Here is a 22231-nt window from a genome sequence, read left to right as displayed (position 1 = left end):
TATACTCTCTTCTCTGAATTCCTGTAGCACTCTGCCAATATTATACAATCCCATAGCCGGTTGTATCTTGTCTTACATTGTTTTTCCATTGTTTTTTGTGTGGTAAGTCTTGCCTGCTGACTACATGGACTATCCCAACTAAAAGGCCCTATAATATGGCACTTGGTTGTCTTTTTCCTTAATTCTTTCATCAAATAGAGCTCTTGCCCAGGTTCTCTTTAGATAAAGAACCTTCCAGATTACAGGTAGCAGATCTGAATAAATCAGGTGTTTGCTCAAGTTTCAGAAATTTTTAGAAATTTTTGAAATAAGAAGCATCATCTTAGCAGTGCTGGAAAATTACAAAATGCATGAATTTGGAGCCATGCAGCTACATGGTATAATGGATTAAGCTCCATTACCTTAAAGTCAAATGTGTTCTCAGATACTTTTCAGCTGTGTGACTGGGAAAATCACTTAACCCTGTTTACTCACTTTCCTCATCTGTAAAATAAGTTGGAGAAGGAAATGGCAAACTACTCCAGTATCTCTACCAAGAAAATCCCAGAGTCACAAAGAGTTAGACATAACTGAAATGGCTGAACAAGAAAAAATTCATGTCATTCTTTGAGGGTGAGCCCTGAATTAAGTGAATAAAATGGACAACTTTTATCAGTGTCTAAATTTGAAATTATTGGGAGTCCTTTATGTTAGAGAGATGTATTCAAATAAGAATGAGCTCTAATTAAACAATTAATGTGGCTTTATCTTCAAAAGAGAAGTGAAACATTTTTAAGGTACTCTTAGAAGTATCTTATTAAACAATTAAATCATCTCTTTTTTTTTAAATCATAATCCTTTAGTACCAACATGGACTCTTTGCCCTTTTTAACACAGGGAAAAGTAGCAATATAAACATTAACCATTGAATTTTGCAAAGTAACAAGCACTCTTTGTGAGCTAAAAATTTTATTTAGTGGTAGTTGTTTTCTGAATAACTTCCTACATTATCCTACTTAAGAGGAGATGAAAGCTATAGTCCTAATCTTCTCCTTAGGTAGCTACCACTATGGGACTTCCACATAGGTCAGTTATTTGCCTTTTAGGCTTTTGCTTTGAACCTTTGAGTCCAATTAATTTATTTTTTTTCCTTTTTGAGAAATCTGCCTCTGGAAACACTACTTTTATGTATGCTATAGCTTTGGGGGTTCTTTAATTTGGCAGACAAACTTAGATGCTTGGAAGCCCTGCATTTTGGCAGTAAGAGAAATATGGTGACCCTGAGAGGCCCAGCAATATCTTTTCTAGGTTGGATATTTGAGAGTGCTGAAGACTCTGGGTACTTCATTCAACTTATGTTATTGCTGAGAGACATGATTAATCCATTCCCATGTGCAGAATAAATCATTATTCGCTGCCAGCATAAATCCCCATTCTACCTATTCCTGTACCTCCAAGCATTCATCTCAATACAGGCCGATTCACTGGTTGCCAATTATTTCATTATATGTTAACTTGCTGAAATGCCTAGAGTAAAAGCAAAGAGTATTTTGAAAAGTATATCCACAGTGAATTAACTATGGAAATATTGTCCATTGAGTTTAAGCTATGCCTTCAGGTATTCAACAATAATTCCAAATTTCTAGTGACTCTATAGAGTTAGTTGTTAATTAGCAAATGTTTTATAGTATCCAAAAAATATCCTTTTGTTTTGATTCAAAGTTCAAAAGATTAGGAAAGTTTTGTTTAACAAAGACTTGGACTCACAAACATCATGAGTGAAATAAAGTAATTGTTAAAATGAATCATTTAAAAAAAACTACGAATACATACGTATGCAAGAATAGAGGCATAACACTGAAGTCAAGAAGACCTTAGGGTCAGTATTTCCTTCTGACTTGTTGTTGCTGTGTGGACACAGCAAGTCATGACCCACCACTGCTCTGGGCCTTTCTTTAAGATAAATCCCAAATGAGCTGTGGACCTGCATTGGTGGAGGGAGTTGTCCAGAATGGAGATTTCCTACATTTCATTAAATAATATATGCATAGACCAGACCCACTGTCTCCTTTTATAAAAATAAGTCACTGGTCTGTGACTTCTTTGTTAAGAGGAAGGCCCAAGTGAAAAAAAAAAAAAAAACTATCCTGACCAATCTACAAACACCCTTTTCTGAAAGCTGAGTTTTAGAGAATTGCCTAGTACACCAAGAAGGGAAGTGACTATTCATAGAGCTAGTATTTGTATTAAGGGTAGGTCTTGGGAGGAAAAAGTATGTGTGTATATATTTATGTGCATATATACACATGTATATATACAGTATAAATGTATACACAGATGTGTATATGTAATTATATATACATTATATATATATATATGTCTAGCAATATAAACATTAACCACTGAATTTTGCAAAGTGTATATATATATATATATATATATATATATATATATATATTACAGTAGATAAAATGGATCAGTCAGGAAAGCTCATCTTCATGTGTTCAAATCTGGTCTGAGACACTGTATAACAAGTCACTTAACTCTATTTGCTTCAGTTTCCTCATTTGTAAAATGGGCTGGAGCAAAAAATATCAAATCCTTCCAGTATCTTTCCCAAGAAAATCTCAAGGGGGTTCATGACGAGTCAGACATGACTGAAAAATGACTGAAGCACACATATACATAGGTAATACATACATACATAGGGCAATACATACAACTGCACATGTATACTATATATATATATATATATATATATATATATATATATATATATATCAGTGTTCATACACAATATACTTATATATGTGTGCATTTTCATATAACCTATACATGATATTTGTCTGAATTCAAAAGAAAAGAATAAGTTATATTAATAAGTCAATATTCTTTTTTGGTTTGGATCTGCAAATAAAGATGGGAAATTGTACTGAATAGTAAATCCAACCAGATTACTTATTTGAAAATCATACACATACACACACACATACACACACAAAACTCCTAGTGGCCTATATGACCTTTTTTCCAGACCTTGGGAATTTGGGCATATAATAAGTTATGGTGATATTTAGTGTGATCCAAAATGGGAATAGCTCCAACAACTCAGAAATCATGTAAAAGCCAGTGATGGCTGAAATCAGTATGTTTTTTCTATATCATATAGTGGGGCTTATTTTTACCAAATTACATGCACAGATAAATTCATAGGTCTGTGTATATACACACATGTATGTAAATGCACATGCATATATACACATGAATTTATATATACATACATTTCTATATACACATATATTTATGTAAGCATATATTTTTTTCATATGATTCATTTTTTTTTCCTGACAACTCACAGAGATCTATTATAGCAATAATGTTTTACTTTTCAAGAAGTCATACTTTTTAAGCCAACCTAATAACAATCACAGAGTGCAAAGAAGAAAATAAATGGAAATTAAAAGTGTACAGTAGAACGAGAATATAATGGTGGAAAGAGCCCTGACTCAGGAATCTGAGGTTCTAGATTCAAATGTCTTTTCCCATGACTGCTACTTCTTTAACTTTGGGCAAATCATTTGGACTCTACTTGCTCATCAGTAAATTGAAGAACATAAAATGGACTAGACCTCCTCTGAGTTTCTTTGTAGCTGTAGCTCTATAATTTTAGTTGGAAATGGGTAGTTTGAAGGACTAAGCCTCCCTTTAAATAGTTTTGGAAATAAGTGCCTCCTGGTGTAAATTCCTGAACTGCTAGTGTTGCCAAAGGTTTAGATATGGGTTATGAGGGAATCAGTAACGTGACTTCTTCCTACCCTTGATTTCTGTGAATTACTAATTAGGAAGGTGATTTTTCTCTAATATCTTAATTATAGTAGTTCCAGAGTGAATGAATCGAGAGACATCTGGGTTTCTGGGAACTCCTGGTTTAATGATTAGCACAAAATTAACCTATTGTTATTTCTATTGTTACATATTACCTTTTATTTGAATTAAAATATATTTAATTTTAACAGTAGCAACAACACACTGTCAATTCTTCTTAGCAAAGTAAATCGATGTAGCATAACAGTTCTCAATACCACTCTTATTTCTTTTTTAGCTGAAATACATAGTGACAGTGTTATCTTGCGAGATGACTTTGACTCTTACCACCAGCTAGAACTGAATCCAAATATATGGTGAGTTACACAATTGTGATTGAATTTGTTTTGTTTTCCATTGAGAAAAGTACTGAAGACTCTCTTAATTCAATTGAACAAATATGCCTCTGATGCAAGTCCTTTTTAAAAGTATCAATTCAAAATTCAATTCTTGTTCAGATTCAGTGAGAATTATGAAAGCCATAGAGTTTTGATAGAGTGGGTGGTATTTTCTACATTAGTATCACTAAATATTTAAACCCAACTGGGATCATCATCATCTCATAGCTAGTATTTACATAGTGCTTTAAAGTTTAAAAAGTGCTTTAAAATATTCTCATCAAGTCCTCATAAAAACCCTGAGATGGTAGGTTCTAGTACTATTATTTCTCATTTTATAGATGAAGAAGTGACTTGCTCAGGTATCATAGATTAAGAAGTGCTTGGGTAGGATTTGAACTCAGGCCTTTTTGGTCACTGTACTACTTAGCTGCCTTTAATAAAAATAGAGAAATTAGGAAGAGGAGAGGATTGGAGGAGAAAGATAATGAGTTCAATTTTGGATTACGTGTTTGATTGAAGATGTCAATAGGACAACTAGTTCAATATATCCAATAGGTAACTTAAGAGATAACAAATATAATTTAAAAATCAGTAGAATTTGTTTATCAGTGTCATTTTATTTTACTGTTGTCATCTGAAAAGATTTTGTTAATAAGTTGAAAAATTCCCATTGAAAAACATTTTCTAGGAAAATCTTTTATTCATGCAGAAATCTGCAATTCTCTTAAACTTTGATATTTTCTTTTATAATCCATTATACAGATATTATCATAGGATTTGTTTCTTTTAAGGTGTTTGTTTTAATAAGGGAAACTAATTTTGGTCAAGGTTTTTTTTGACAAATACAAATTGATTCTCATGTGATTCAAATTCTGTTTTTTTTCATCTATGAAGCATGAATGATTTTCTTTCATCTATGTTTATGACTGATTCTGATAAATATTTCTTGAAGAATATTATGGATTTTGTGCCTTTTTAGTTAAGCCATGACTTTTTTTTTCAAATTTTTTGGCCTATTCTCTTCTTCTCCCAGCAAAACCTGTGATATTTAAAATTACACTTTTTTATCTTTAGTATCATATGTACTTTGTGATGCATTTTCAAATGACATATTATTTTTTCTTATCCACAACCTCTCTTTCCCATCTTTAAGTTCACTATATAAATTGGCAAAACTCTTACTCTTTGAAAGATTATTTAGTTTTATGGATCGATAATGAGGCAAAGAACTATGCATGATGGGAACCTTGTTACTTCTCAGCCTAAGCATAAATAATTTTTTTTGCTAGTTTGCTAGTTCATTTAAATATGTCTGGTTTCCTCCTGAGCTAAAAGGGACAAATGAATATGAAAGAAGTTTTAGAGCAGAACAGATGAAAATAATACTAAGCCAGGGCAAAATTATGTAAAGGAAAAGAAAAAAGTAAGTTATCCAAATTCTTTAGTCAAGTCTTATTTTTACTCATTTTGACTGTAAATATACAGTCTCGGATGGAATTAACATTGTAAAATTTTTGAGATGAACAAAAATATTGCTCAGAGATGGGTATTATAACAAAGCATTTTCAGCAAAGTACCATCCAATCTCTTTTGAACCAAAATGGAATTTCTTCTAAAACTTTAGGACCTTCTCATTTAAAAGAACCCAAGATGTCCTTCTCAGGCATCTTTTAAGAATCAACAAACATTTATTAAGTGCCTACTATGTGCCAGGCACTGTGCTATACACTAGGGATACAAAAAGAGGCAAAAGACATCCCTGCCCTAAAGAGGTTTACAATTTTTGGAGGATACAATGTACAAATATATTATATATATATATATATATATATATATATATATATATATATACACACATATATACACACACATATAAAGCAAGCTTTATACAAGATTAATAGGAAATAAAAGAACAAAAAGCCCTCAAATTACATAGGTAGGGAAGGCTTCCTTTAGAAAGTGTGGTGGTGTTTGGGACTTAAAGGAAATCTTAAAACCTGGAGAAAAGAGAGTAACAAAGTGGAGGGAATGTTCAACATGTTAAACTCTGCAGAGAGGTTACAGTGAATGAGGTTTGAGGAAAAGGTGTTGGATTTAGCAACTAAGAGTAACTTTGGAGAGAGAATTTTTATGGAATGATGAAGTAGAAAGGCAGATTGAATGTGGTTAAAAAGAAAGCGAGAGGAGAAAAAAATGGCACCAAGTATATAAATGATCTTTTTTGAGAAGTTTAGCTATTGAGTATTGAAGTACAGGATAATAATGGAAATTGAAGGAACAAGTGAGAGTTTTTTTTCCAAAATAGGGGAGACATGGACATGTTTTGAGACAGCAGAAAATAAGCCACCAGAGAGGAAGAGATAGAAAATAAATTAAAGCATCGGAATTACAGAGGGGGAAATCTGTTCGAGGAGACAGATGGAATGGGTTCACTTGAACAAGTCAAATTAAGGAGTCAAGGGTATTTCATCATGTGAAACAGCAGCATTGAAGGAAAAGGAGAGAAGAGGCACCTGAATGAAAGGAGATGAAGAAGGGGAGATTTTCTTCTATAAAATATGAGGCAAGTTGGAAGCTAAAAGCAGGGATAAGGGAGCACCATATGAGTTTGAGGAGGGATGAAAAGGTTTGAAGAGCCACTATGGAGAGTGGGATAAGTTGATAAAGGAGGCTTCATAGTATTGCCTGGTGACAGTGAGGACTCAGTAATATAAATTTGTAGTGGGCTTAGTCCAAGAGGTTGCATGATTTTCTCCATCTTCATTTATGCCCATGTGTAGAGACTATTTTAGCTTGGTTCATTCTACCACTTAGATATTTTAATCCATTAATAATATGTGATTTTCCTTCCCTGCCCCAAAAGGTACAATAAAAAAATTCCTTCCTTTGGATGGCAGAGTAATTTAGAAGTGGAATGTAGAAAGAGCCATACTGTACAAAAAAAGTTTTGATATCTTAATGGCCAAATAATCATATCTTTATTAAATTATTCTATGGAAGAGAAAATATTATATTAAAATATATCTTTCTGGAAGTACAAATCAAGAAACTAGCATTATGTCTACAAGTTGCCAAAAAGATCTGCTCATTTATTTCTCAGTTCAACCATATTGCTCATTACATCATCTCTTATTCACATAATATGTTTATAAAAATTAATTTCCTTAGTCTTCAGAACTTACAGGATCCAAACAAAGTCTTATGTACGTAATTGATTCTTTTTTTCCTGAGGCAATTGGAATTAAGTGACTTGCCCAAGGTCACACAGCTAGGAGGTGTTAAGTATTTTAAGACCATATTTGAACTTAGGTCCTCCTGACTTCAGGGCTGTTGCTCTATCCACTGTGCCATCTAGCTGGCCCATGTAATAGATTCTTAGTAAATATTTATTGATGGAATGTTTAAGGCTTTCTACTATATTAAAACTGTTTTGTTTGAAGTTACTAAGCACAAGAAATGTTACAAATTTTAAAAACATGCCTGTCCTAATTCTTCCCTCAAATTCCCTCCTCCTCTCCCCTTTTCATTCCTTTCCCCCTTCCTTCCTTCATCTCCTCTTCCTTTACTTCTTCTGAGCAAATGAGCAACTTTCTTTAGTATTGACTAAAAATAGAGATTCCAATCCTGACTCTAGCTGTTGTTTTCACTCAATCAAATGTGCCTTTGGACCAAAAGCTGTAGTAAAAAAAGGGAAGAAAGAGTAAGTTATGTGCTGGGCTTTGTGTTAAGCACTTTACTAATATTACCTTACTTCATCAACACAACAAGCTTCAGAAATAGGTATTTTTATTAACTCTATTTTATAGTTGAGAACACTGTGGCAGATAGCAGTTAAGTGACTTGCTCATGATCCCAGTTAGTGCCTGAGGTTTTGTTTGAGCTCAGCTCATTCTGACTCCAAGTTCAATAACTTGACTATTGCAGAGGATATATGTGGATCTTCACAAATCTCTTACCCTCTCTTGGAAATTTTCTTCTCATCTTTCCTGGCTTTCTCCTAATGAAGGAGCATTTATTAAGACTTGGTGTCTCTCAATATCAAGCCACTCTTGCCCTTCAGTATCATCACAGTTATATTGTGGCAACCAAAGAATAATAGAAAGGAAGATGAAAACCTGAGATGTCTCCACTCAATTCAATTCACAAATATTTACACTATTATGTCATATAAGGTATTGCTCTCAGCTCTGGAATTTCAGAAATGGTACTTCTTTTTATTGGCATACATGTTTCATTGACACTCAGTAATATTGATTTTGAAGTATGCTTAATCAAGTCCAAAATCCCAATACTTAAATAGTTTAAAAATCCATGATGTAGCTCCAACGGTTTGACAAAGGTGAAATCATTGGATCATAGTCTTTAAGCAACTAAGGTTCTCACAGGTCATCTACCTCAAATTTTTCATTTTTCTATATGAAGAAACTCAGGCTCAGAGATATTGACTGGCTGAAGTTCACAAAGATAGAAAATAACAGAGCCTGAATTTGAACCAGGGATTCTGATATAAATTAATTGTTCTTTCCACTAAATGGAAGACTGATCCCTTCAGTATGGCATATAGAGAACATATATAGGATTCTTAACTTTCTTGTGTGTGTCATGGGCCCCATTGGCAGTCCAATGAAGCTTATTGATCCATTCTCAAAATAATATTTTTAAATTTGTAAAAATAATATGCCTAATATTATAGAGGAAATCAAAAGTTAGTGAAATATAAAATTTCTATGTAGTTTTTTTCTCATCCAAGTTCAATGATCTCATGGAATTTATCCACTGGATTTCTGTGGATCTTAGATTACAAACCTCTGCTGAGGATACATAGTGATATTTACAAGGGGTAGGAAGTAAATTAATTTTTTATATAAAAAATGAAACAGAAAAGCCTTTATTCTCCAGGCATCTCTGAAGTCAAGATAAAAATTTGCTTTGTTTAAACAACCAAAATGTTTATCCCCCTTAATGCTTACTGTATGAGGATCACAGAAGGCATCCGGACTATAATATTACTAGAGTAGGATGTTGTAGTAGGAAACAAGGGACTGTTGGAAAAATAAGATGACAAACAGTGACTAGATAACAACAGATGTTTCCCCTCCAGCACAATAATAGAATGATAATAACAGAGAGGTAGCATTCAGGAGAGAGCAAAGAACAGTGGCAACCTCTCAGAAAGTAGCTCTAGATGGATGTGATGTGGCGCCAGCAGGGACATGATACATCAAAAATGAAGACAAAGATGAAGATATCTCATGTACTGGAGGTAAATGAAGACTTCAATCTGCTTAAGGGACAGAATGTCAGGTGATAGGAGGATAAAAATCACTGCAAGTATTGCCTAGGATAAAGGAAATTAGCATAACTGCTCAAATCAAGGAGAGAAGCTCTAATAAAGATTGGAATATTACCATTTCTGTATGTAAAGGTAATAATTATAGGGTCAGAGAAATATAAATAGAGGACTGTGCTATCGGCAGCATTTGAGCAATTAAATCCATGGAAGCAATTAACTTAAAAGAGCAATCTGATTAGGATTCTGACTTATAGTATTCTGTGACTTTGGGGGGAAAAAATAAAACAGGAGAGAGAAAGAAACCAAAGAGACATGGAAAAAATAAGGGAAGAAAGAATGGAGGGGAAAAGAGAGAAGGATTTAGTTTAGCATCATTCAATAGAATGGAAGCATTAAAAAAATTTTTGATAATATTCCAACCTCCCTGACTTTCTTATTTCTGATACAGGCCCACTGTTCTCTCAAAGACTCATCCTCAAAACTTCATTCACCTTCAATTCTTTCATGTCCTTCACTTTTGACATACATTCAGTGGTTGAGCCTTGTTTCTACCTTTTGATATCTCAAATATTCCTTACTTTTTTCTCTCATGCTGTTCTTCCATCCTGATTCAAATGCTCATCACTTCTTATCTGGATTGCTATGATAGTGACCCTCTGTTCCCTCCTGCCTCAATTCTTACTATTCTATCCTTCAGAATATTTCCAAAGATATGTCCACATACACCGATCTGATAACTTGATTTTCCTTTCCCAAAAACTGTAAGTGACTTTTCATTGCTTATAAACCACATATGAGTTATCCTGGTATTCAAAGATGGCCACAATCTGGGCCTAGTCATCTTTTCCAGACTTAGGGTACACCTTTTCAAGCACTCTCTAATCAATCACATTAGACTATTGACAATTCCTAGATCTCTTTCTGCCTTTTTCTATCTCCACATACATATGTACTTTAAACATATCCTCACCTATTGAAATCCTTTTTTATGAAAGACTCTGATTATTTAGTATTATTATTATTATTATTAAGAAATGATAATTTTTTCTTCTAAGCTTTCCTGGCTCTCTGACATTTGTATTTTTCATATGCTAAATTGTATCTTAATTATCTGTGAACCTTTTTATTTTCTGACTATATTATAAATTCAAGACATAATTTTATGAATAGGGTCTCCACAACAATCAAAGCTTAGTTCTTTCCAGATTGTAGACAAAATAAATGTGTGGTAAATTGATTTCAGCCTTCCCGATGGTTCCTAAGGGAAAAAAAGGACAGATAAAATGACCATATCTATTTAACAAATATTATTATTAGTAGAAGCAAACAATTAGCTTTTATATATGATTTAAGCTTTACAAAGTGCTTTTCAAATAGTTCATCTAATTCACAAATAAGTGGGAGCAAAGTACTCTTGTGCCTATTTTACAGCTTCAGAAACAGTGACAAACAAAAGTTCAATAACTCAGGGTCACAAAAGTGGTAAGTGTCTGAAAAATGAATTGGAACTCATGTCTTCTTAATTCAGGACAGCTAGGTGGTACAATGGCTAGAGTGCTGGACCTGGAGTCTGGTAAATCTTAGTTCAAATCCAGGCCTCTGACAAGTTCTAGCTGGGTGATTCTTGGGAAGTCCTTTAACATTGTTTGCCTCAGTTCCTCATGTTTAAAAAGAGAGATAAACTAGGGAAGGAAATGGCAAAGTCTTCCTATATCTTTGCCAAAAACAAATAAACAACAACACAAAAACACAAAGCAAACAAACAAAACAACAAAAGACTATTCATGGAGTCATGTAGAGTCAGATATGACTGAACAACTAAACAATAGTAATAACTTCCTAATTCCTGGTCTAGTACTATATTTACTAAGCCACATCATTTAGCCTCCTCATCATTTAGTAAGTTCCTTCTATGTGCATGGCACTATGCCATGATCCAGTTATACAAAGAAAAATGTTCCTTCTCTTTAGCAGACTATCATTTTATAGGAAAGACTATTCTAAATTAGAATGCTTTTGTATATAAAAGAGGTCAATGCAATTAAAGGACCTAATAGGTTTTTGGTTTTTTTTTTTGGTGGTTCTGAGGCTCACAATGAACTATGCTGTTACACAAGAGCAAAATAACAACAAATGTGGCAGCATCTCAACCACTAGAAATTTGAACATGAGAATGGAAGTGGAAATCAAATGTCCAGGCAATCAGAACTAAAGCAGATTAGGAACATTACTAGGAAAGAAATGTTAAGAAAAATCCTTCACTGACTATCTAACAACTGAAAGGTGAAGAAGAATTGAGAGTCAGCACTCTCACAATGAGAAATAGAAAATATACAAGAAATGGTCTGTTTTATGGTTTGAAATAATTCATGATCTTTAATTCCTTAAAAATATTATCATCACTATATTTTTGAAGAACTACTAGCTAGAAACATATTAAATATATGTGTATACATTATATTGCCAGATAATAATTTATAGCATAGATTATTGATTAATTTCATTGAATTCAATGCTGGCCAATTCCAGATACAAGATATCATGAGTAGATAGAGTGCCATTCTCGGGCATAGTGACAAATATCATTTTTCTCATGCTCAGGAAAGAATGATGATTAGATAATGCATAATTGTCAGTGTGTTTCCAGTTGATTAACTTGTCTGGGCAGCAGACCTGACCAAAGGCTGAGTGACTTCATTTTGACCCAAGAAGAGCAATGATCATTGTCAAAGACATTACTTTTGAAAAACAGCCTTTCAGCTGTTTATTTATTGTTTGTCATTGGTGTGATGTCACTGTAAACTATTCATAAATCTTCAGTTTGCACAGAGTTCAAACGATTATAATTTTCCCATTAATCCTCCTCCTCTTTTTCCTCTTTCCTGCCTGCTAAAAGCCATGTATATGAATCACTCCAATTATTACATGTGTGGGCCCTTAGACTTTAGTGACATTTAAATTTCAAATTCTCCATTGTATTTCAGAGATTCCTCTATGTCTGCTGAATAGTATGGCAGCAAAGTCTCCCCCAACTACCTGACAATTTGGAAAGGATGTATTAACTATCTAATTGTAGCTTTTAAAATTTAACTCTTTCCAACACATATGCATATCCCACATGATTTTTGATACAGAACAAAGAACAAACATCACAATAATCAAGCAGAAACAAAGAACTGCATTCAAAACAATGAAATTTCCACTTGTCAGGAGAATTGTTACAATATAATAAAAAGGCTCATTTGGAAGCATGTTAATATTTATAGTTTGAGTCTTATTTTGTTGGTGAACAAGAATAGCGGTGGTTATTGAGGGTTTCCTTGTTTCATCTAGGCTAAAAAAATTGTGTATTAAGTAGATTGTGATAAATAATCACTAAGAAGTAATATTTTCAAAGGAACTTGGGAATAGATTGCTGCATGGTTATTTCAGTCTGATATAGGGCTTCTTAAGATTTTCCCACTTATGACTTTTTTAACCAAGAAATTTGTACATAACCCTAGATATATAGGTATATAAAATAGGTATACAAATCATACACTGATTATAATTTCACAACTCTATATTCAGTTATGAAACTCCATAAGGGGCCACAAGCTATACTTAAAAAGTTTTGGTCTAACATTTTATTTACTGATACTGGTTGTGACTTGATACTTGTAATATATTGTTTTCATTATTAAAGCAGATTTCTGACCCTTGAAATTAAAAACATAAAATTGTCTAAAGCAATTCAAATAGAGATCTGAACTTCACATACACCTATAAACTTCTGATAACAAAAGGAATAGTATGATTATAATATTGCTTAGAAATGAGTTTTGTTATTTTCATCTTTGCATATTTTAAACACAGTAAATAATTGGGTACCAAGTACATGTTGTAACAAACAAACAAAAAAAGATTAGACCAGGAGTCAAAGAAACCTGCCATAAAATATTGCAAAATATCTCTGCAGCAAATAGAACACTTTTCTGACTCATATAATAATTGGTCATGTCCTTATGTTCTTCTTTTCATGGTAAAAATAAAAAATACAAATAGAGAAAGTTTTCCTAGACTAGAGACATGATTAGTATCAGATTCTTTGGAATCTCTTTGAAGGCTTCTAATCTAGAGACCAGAATAAGATTCCTTTTTAAAAGATTGAAAAGACAATTTAACTAGAAGTTATTTTAAAATTAGTTTTTACCACAACCCTATTCTCTATAGAAAATTTAATTTAAGCAAACTCAATCTTCAGAAGAAAGTGGAAGAAACACAACTGTAAAAGAAAGAAGATAAACTTATTGGAAGCAACAACAAGGCTGAAGAATATTCTATTACAAGTTACCTGACACACTAAGCTAACATCCTTTGTACTTAATGCTAAATTCCATAAGGTTAGAGTTAAGTATTCATCTATTTGCAGTCTTCTCAGAGTATCATATGACTTTAACTGCTCAACTCATGAAGATTAATTTGTTAGAGAAAAAATCATTTGGGAAAAAAAAGTGATGAGGTCTCTTATAATAATTCACAATGTTAAAAAATGAAATAAAATGAAAGTGTACATCAAACAGACACAATCCTAGATTTTATTGACTTGGTTACCTACTCTCCTGATAGAGATTATACCATCTCCTTATGAAAATCTACTTATTGCTCTTTTAGTATTTCAAGTGTACTGGTGTATTATTTGGTCTTTCCTTCTATTTATTCTCATATTCTCTCTCTCTTCTCTTTTCTCTCTTTTCTCTCTGTCTCTCTCACCCTCCCTTCCTCTACCTCCTTCTCTCTCTCTCTTTCTCCCTCCCTTCCTCCCCCCTCTCTCTTTCTCCCTCCTTCCCCCCTCTCTCTCTTCCCTCTCCCTCTTTCCCTCCCTCTCCCCCTTCTTTCTCTCTCACACCATCCTCATTTTCTAATTACATATATGATAAATAGTGAATTTCAAAGCCCCTCTTAAACACAAGCCATTATGGGTAACATGATCTATTTCTGCTCACTTTACATCATTCCTTTGCTCTTTTATTAGATCATTTGTGATGTTAACTTAAGATTATGGTATTTCAGGGTTTGTAGTCTTATACTATATCTAGGAAGATACTAGTGTTAAGGAACTATGTTTTAATAACTTCTCTACATTTTAATATTAGGCAACAAATATTGTCATATAAGTGGCAATCATATTCATCATGGTCATGTGCAGAGGTTATATGTAGTCATTAAAGGGGAAGAAACATGTCAATCAGAAGAAGACAGTGTCTAAAAAAAGTCTGGTAATGGTAGTTCTTGTTTTGTTTTGTTAATCAGTAAACTATCATTCATTAAACATCTACAATATGCCAGGCAGTGTACTAAGCCCTGAGGATACAAAGGGGAAAAAATTTCCATAGACTCGAAATCTAATAAGTGAGAGAGCATGCAAACAGCAATTTACAAATAAAATACATACGGTGTAAATTGGGCATCTTATCAGATGGAAAATACTAAGATTAAGGAGGGCTGAGAAAGGCTTCTTGCAGAAAGTGAGACTTTAGGTAAGACTTAAAGGAAGGGAAGTCAGTAGAGCTATGAAGAAGTGATGAGGAAAGCATTCCAGGAATGGGAAACTTCCAGTGAAAAGGCATGGAATTGAGAATTGGATTGCCTTAACAGCTAGGTTGCTCAGTGTATCCAAATCTATCTTCACTGTGTGATCTTAGGCAACTTGCTTAACATCTGTCTGCCTCAGTTTCCTCATCTGAAAAAATGAGTATAGTAAGGGTATTTACCTTTAAGTGTTGCTGTGAGAATAAAAGGAGATAATATTTATAAAGTACTTTGCAAATCTTAAACGGTAATATAAATGCTAGATATTTTTTTACTTGTGCACAGAAGAGCAAGAGGTCATATCACAGAATATCTGTAATAGAATATAATATAAGAACAATGAAAAGATATGAAAGGATCAAGTAATGGAAGGTTTTAAAAGTCAAACAGAAGAAGAATTTATGTATTATCCTGCACTTAATATTTAACAAACGACTTTATTTAATGGAGGAGAGAATAATATGGTCATATTGTAATTATTAGGAAGATGAATTTGACAACTGAAAGGAGGACAGAGAAAGAAACTTGTGACAGGGAGACCAACTAGCAAGTTGCTATATGGCAATAGTTCAGGTGTGAGGAGATGAGAGCCCTTACCAGAATAGTGCTAAGTGTCAGAAGAAAGAAGGAGGTATATATAAGATATGTTAAGAAGGTAGGATCAAAAAACTTTGATGACATATTGGATATGGAAGTGAGAGAGAGTGAGAAATTGAGGATGACACAGGTTAAAAATCTGGGTAGCTGGTAGGGTGGTGATGCCTCTAACAGTTTCCTAGGAAACCTGGGAAGGGGAATAGGATTTAGGTGGAAAGATGATGAGTTCAGTTTAAGATTTCTATGGGATGTTCCAGGTACAAAATAGACAGTTGCAGGTAACCCCTTTCTAGAAGGGTTAGGGCTGAATAAGTAAGTCTAATAATCCTCTACATAGAAATAATTTTATTATTTACTTATTTTTAACATAAAAATTTGAGTTCCAAATTTATTCCCTCCCTCCAGCTTCTTCCCTATCACTAAGAAGGGAAGCAATATATCAATTATTTGTGTGACGTCATGCAAAACATATTTCCATGTGAGTCTAGCTAGAGATAATAATTAAAACCATGGGAGCAGGAGATCAACAAATGAAAATGTATGCAAGAAGACAGGATACAGAGGGGACCCCCATGTTTAGTGGGCATAACTTAAATGAAGGTCCAAAAAAGAAAACAGAGGAGGGATTAAGGCAATAGGAGGAAAATCTAATGAGAAGAAAATCCCAATGAGAAGAGATTGATCAACACTGTCCAAGTTTGCAGAGTCAAAAAGAATAAAACCTGGGAAAAACCATTAGATTTGGCACATAAAAGATTATTAGTAAGTTTAGAGAGAGCAATTCTGGGCTAAATGATGATGATAGAAGCCAGACTACAAAGACTTCAGTAGAGAGTGATTTGAAAAGTTGGAGACACCTATTAAATGTGACCTTCTCAAGGAGTTGAGTCACAAAACAGGGACATAGGAAAGTATTGAATGGAGATGGACAGGGTAGGGTTTCAAAGGGAATTAAGGCTACAAAATAATTTTTTTTCCTAAAGAGACCTAAGGAAATCTCTCCAGTTTGCTTCAAAATAGTGATGTTTTCTTCTTTACTTTATATAGCAAAGCCTATATGATTCACTTCTCCTGGGAGAGAATGAGGTCACCCTTTAAGAACTATATATATATATATATATATATATATATATATATATATATATATTATATATATATTTTTCTCTCTGTGTCTCTGTCTCTGTCTTTGTGTGTCCCTGTCTTTGTCTTTCTGTATGTGTCTGTGTATATTCGGTCTGTGTGTATTCTATCTAGATTTGCATGTATACATGTTTATTATAATCCTCTTCAGAGAAAAAATTCTTTTCCTTCCTTCCTTCCTTCCTTCCTTCCTTTTTCTATTTCTTTCTCTTTCTCTCCCTTCCTTCCTCTCTCTCTTCTTTCCTTCCTATCTTCCTCCTTCCTTCCTTTCTCTCTTCCATTCTCTTTCTTTCTCTTTCTCTTTCGTTTTCTTTTTTCTTCTTGTCTTTGTGTCCTTAGTAACTAGCAAAGTACTTGACACAAAGTAGGTGCTTTAAAAATGCTTATTTAATCATTTCCCAAAGAGAACCCAGCTGTTTTTCTTCCTATTTAATTCCAAGACCACTTTGCTATCTATTTGTAATGTTTTTTCAAGATACACATATGTGTGTATGTATATAGAACTACCCATATACGCAAATATATGTACAATATTGTTCATGCAATTCTAAAGCATAATCTAGAAAATTCTTTACTTTTTTTTTTCTCTGCAACTATTTATTCTTTAAGTAATTATGAATCCCATTTAGGAGACTTCAGTGTTGTAGGAGTTTTTCCATTCAGCTCAATGTCCTCACCACATAGGAGCATATAAAGGACCTCACTATTCATAGGAAATATCTTTCTTTGCCCTTTGGTTTCTATGCTAGCCAGCCTCCACTATGGTGAAGACTACTTTTCTTGAATGTAAGTCTATTCATTTTGTGCTAAAGAGGAGGCTTGAACTTTAATCTTCTTGGGATCAGAGAACCCAGAACTCTATTCATTAGACCTCTCCCTATTGCCACAGTGAAACTTTATATTCACTGATAATAGAAATTCTTCATTAGCAAAATCTCTGTGTATAGTAATTATTGGAAAGGTCATACTATGATCAGTAAAATCATTTTAATGTACAGTTTTATGAAGAGCAGTGGTGAAAAGTTCAGGCAATTTTCATATATCAAACTAAAGGTTTGCTAACCTATACAATCAAGGAATGCTAGGAAGGCATGTCAGTTAGCTTGTTTGCCTCAGTTTCCTCAAATGAAAAATGAAGATAATAATAGTATCTACTTCATAAGATTGTTGTGAGAATCAAAGGAGATAATATTTGTAAAGCACTTAACACAGTGTTATTGTGCCTTGATAAGCATTTATTTCCCTCGCTCCATCCCCATTCCATCTTTCTCTTTATAGAACTGGAGATAGACCTAATAAGCTCACAGTTCTTTCCATCCATCCCTGATAAGAGTCTGTATGGTTTAGAAGAGGAGAAAGGGAATAAGCAAAAATCATCATATGCCAGACACTGTACAAAGCAAGCATTACTTTGTAGAGTATATTAGATGGAGTGTGGAATGGGAGTTTTTGGAATAAAGAAGGCTTTGGTTCAGATCCCAACTCTGAAGCTTATTGTGTGATCCCTGGATAAGTTATTAAACTTCCAGATATATCAGGAAATCTAGAATTTATTTTGTAACATTATGATATAAAGTTGCTATCTGTATCAGGAAAGGAAGTTCTGATACTGAGAATGTTCCATGGGGGGTGGGGTAGAGGGGGATAGAGGGAAACCTTGAAAACCTTGCAGAAAGCTTTATATATCTTATAATAATAATAGCCAATATATATCTTCCAAGTGCCAAGTTCAGAAACAGCTAAGTGGCACAGTGCATGGAGTGCCAGACTAGGAGGCAGGAAGATTCATTTTCCTAAATTCAAATTTGGCCTCCAGGCACTTACTAGCAGTGTAACCCTGGGCAAGTTATTTAATCCTGTTTCTCTCAGTTTCCTTATCTGTAAAATGTGAAGGAAGAAATGGTAAATCACTCCAGTATCTTTGCCAAGAAAATCCCAAATGGGATTACGAAGAGTCATTCATGATTGATAAACAATTATAAAAGCCAAGATATTTTTCTTAGATCTTTATTCTTAAAAGAGAAAAAATTATAAAAGGTTTAGGATCCAATAGTAAAGTAACCTAGTTAATGCTACATTTGTTAAACCTTGGATAGTCTTGGTTTTGCTGTCCTTGGCTATGAACTTGGTGACAGGTTTTTCCTGAATGAAATACATCATGTTGCAGTGAATTCTTTAGTTTATGCCTATTATTTATTGTTCACATTTCTTGGTTCTACTCCCGATGTTACTAGGAGGAATATGTATCAGAATTTTTTGCTGCCTACCTTGCTGCTTTGTCTCAGATATAAGCAAATAGCTGAAAGGGCATACTACCAAAGGTCTCTGAAATGAAGGACATAGTGCCCTTTACACAATATTTAGCACCTGGAATGTGAGAGTCTTCAAAAATATTCTTTCTTCATGAAATATAGCTCTCGTGGAGTACAAAGTACTAGAAGGGGAAATATAAATCTTTTTCCCTTTTACTGGTTGGGTATATAATACCTAAAACAGTAGGTTGAAATTTCATGAAAAAAGTACTATAAATACTGTGATCAACATGCAAAATAGCATTAAGAAATATAAGTTGTTCACTTGTGTCTGATTCTTGACAGAGATACTGAAGTGGTTTGCCATTTCCTTCTCTAACTCATTTTACAGATGAGGAAGCTGAGGCAAATGGGTTAAAATGAGTTACATAGGAACATAACTAGTAAATCTCTGAAACTGGATTTGAACTCAGTGCACTAGATCTAGAGTCAGGAAAATCTATCTATTACACCATTTAGCTGCCTCTAAAGACTCTAAGTAGTTTCTCTAATGTTCTCATGTGACAACAGAAAACCAAAACCAGTAAATTATTTTAAGATGGGAATTCTAAAATTCAATACATCATCACATAAAGAAGAATAAGTATTATGAATAAATTGAAAATAAATATAGGAAATATAAAAAATGACTTCTGGTTACAGGCATCTTTAAACATGTTTATGCAAAAATTAAAATCAGGTATCTTATTTTACCTGTAAAATTTTAATAATCTTAATAAATTATTAAGTTTAATAATTAGTTCTTTATTTTATTCATGTGTGTTTAATATTGAAAATAATGGATCCAATTCAATTTTATTCTATTCTTGTGGTTATAATATATAACTAAAATCTGTGCTAATCTGCACTTTGTCCCATTGGATTTTCTTCCCTAAATTAGTCTCCTTATACAAATTTAGTTCTCATACTTGAAATGAATTTCCATGTTCTTGCAGGATTGAATGTAACAACTGTGAGATTGGAGAGCAGTGTGGTGTAATTATGCATGGCAACGCTGTGACGTTCTGTGAGCCATATGGTCCAAGAGAACTGGTAAGGGCTTGTTTCTTGCTGACATGATTTTAAATACATAAGATTTTTAAAAATCTTTTTTTAAGTTTTGTATTTTTTTAAACCAGTGAGAGGTTTTATTGTCCTATGTAGTTTTACTAAGATGTTAGTATATTGTTTATATTGGTAATAGCTGCACATATCATTTCTAAGGATGGGGAAGAGGTGTTTCAAAGGCAAAAAGAAAAAAACATAATGCTAAAAACTGACAAAGCCTCAAATGGATCTATCATGCTGTTATTAGGTAGTTAAATAACATTTCAGTTAATTATTTTAAAATTCTTAGACTTAGCATAGATTTGTATATTTTTTTTCAAAATGATTATATGTAAATCTAAGTATTTGCATGAAAGATTTTTCACTTTGAAATTTCTATTACATTTTCTAAGCACCCAAACATTCTTGATGAATGATTTTGTCAGACAGTTCTGAAATTTTGTTTCATATGATACGACCTGAAATGTTAACAAGTCAGAACCAGGATCTGCTTTCAACTAAGTATTTTTAAAATGTTGAAGTTTTATATAAGTAACTTTTCATTATCATTATTGATAGTTATTATTGTGTAACAACTAAGAAAAGATAAGTTTAAAAATAAATTAACTGATTTTTAAATTTTATATTTAAGATGATTTATTTCAGATTCTTAAATAATGGATTATGTTTCCTATTGTTTGCAGTAAGATGACTTTCCTATTGGAAAATTAATGTCTTGGGTTGTTTTGACCATTATAAAATAAAATAAAAAAATTTGCATCATAAGGAGTTATTGTATGGTTTTATAGAACCACTAGCCATCACTATGTGTTGAATTACCTTTTGAGTTGTTTGGCTCAAGTTTACAGATCTTGAAAAGTAAGATTCTGAGGTTATTGAAGCTTGTATTACTTGTTGTCTCCTCCCTGCCCCCTTTCCTTTGATGATAATTTGCCTATATATACTTTTGTTTTTACTTGATACTCTTTCTTTATGTTTCACTTATTATTCTTACTCTGTTGTCTTTTGTAGCAGGTTTGGATTTTTTTTGGTTCCCCCCCTTACCAATGCAAACCCACACATCCTATTTCAACATCATTAGTTTAATAGGTTTCTAAAAGACTGTGTTCTCAGGATTTTTTTAAAGAAAGAAAAATGCTATAGCAATTAAAAGAAGATTTAGTTATCAAGGAGTGATAGCCAATTAATTTTATGCAGCATGGTTTTTTTATACTGCATGAGTACCTCTTTCATGGCAATAGATATATTTAATTTATTGAAGAGAAGAGCCTCAAAACATTGATAAATTGAGGAGTTTCTTGTTGAAATTGGAGCTCTTACAACAGAATGAATTGGATGCAAATTAAAATAATAGGTGCTCATAACTCAAGTCTAGAAAGGTGCTGTATTATTCCCCAAGATGGATGTGACTCTATGATTGCAGCTCTCCCTAAAGAAGCCCCTAAATCAAAGTTTTGCTAGTATTTTTAAACAATATATCACTTTTAATTTTTCCCACCAAGAATTAAATTATTAATAGTTAGGAAAAAATGTCAACCCCTCCATGAAAGACATTTTGAACAGAGAATCATTTCCTATTATAAGTGACTTAGATTTGGTAGTACTTTCAGAAATGTTTGTCTAATTGTACTTTTCCATTAGTCAACAGGAAATAAAACATTACTTCTAAAAGAGCTCTTAAATTCATAATCACGTAACATAAGACCTAATCCATTTCATTTTCTAACTATAAAAATTTTCTATTAGGGTTAGCTTGCTAATCAACCTTTTTGATTTGTATAATATTATTAGTTGGATTAATTAAATGTTTAATAAAAATGGTTAAAAAAATCTTTTGGTTTAAATTCATGACATTTTAAAGGAATGCTTCCAAAGGTGAAAAAACATAGGATCATATTCTCATCCTAGGAATTTTCCTAGGAAGTTTTTATTTGAACCAGAGTAAAATATTAGTTTAAAAAACATACTTACATTGTAGGCAGGTGGCAAATATTCCCTTTTTCTTTATGACATTTTTTACCAGTAAGATTGGATTCAAGTTCATAATATTGTGACTAAAATTCTAAATCTATTTGTGTAGTTCTTAT

General features: G+C 32.9%; 1 protein-coding gene across 4 annotated transcripts in view; it reads left to right on the top strand.

Annotated features, from left to right (window-relative positions):
* Nucleotides 1–22231, top strand: part of RELN (reelin) — a 515944-nt gene that overhangs the window by 215194 nt on the left and 278519 nt on the right. For all 4 annotated transcript variants that reach the window (XM_031938705.1, XM_031938703.1, XM_031938706.1 and 1 more), the window contains exons 6-7: nucleotides 4082–4160; nucleotides 20033–20129. In XM_031938705.1, coding sequence (XP_031794565.1) covers nucleotides 4082–4160; nucleotides 20033–20129 — 176 coding nt within the window. The remainder of the gene's footprint in view (nucleotides 1–4081; nucleotides 4161–20032; nucleotides 20130–22231) is intronic.

This window comes from Sarcophilus harrisii, chromosome 5, assembly GCF_902635505.1.
Source record: "Sarcophilus harrisii chromosome 5, mSarHar1.11, whole genome shotgun sequence".
Classification (NCBI taxonomy): Eukaryota; Metazoa; Chordata; class Mammalia; order Dasyuromorphia; family Dasyuridae; genus Sarcophilus; species Sarcophilus harrisii.
This window is presented reverse-complemented; position numbering and strand designations above follow the sequence as displayed.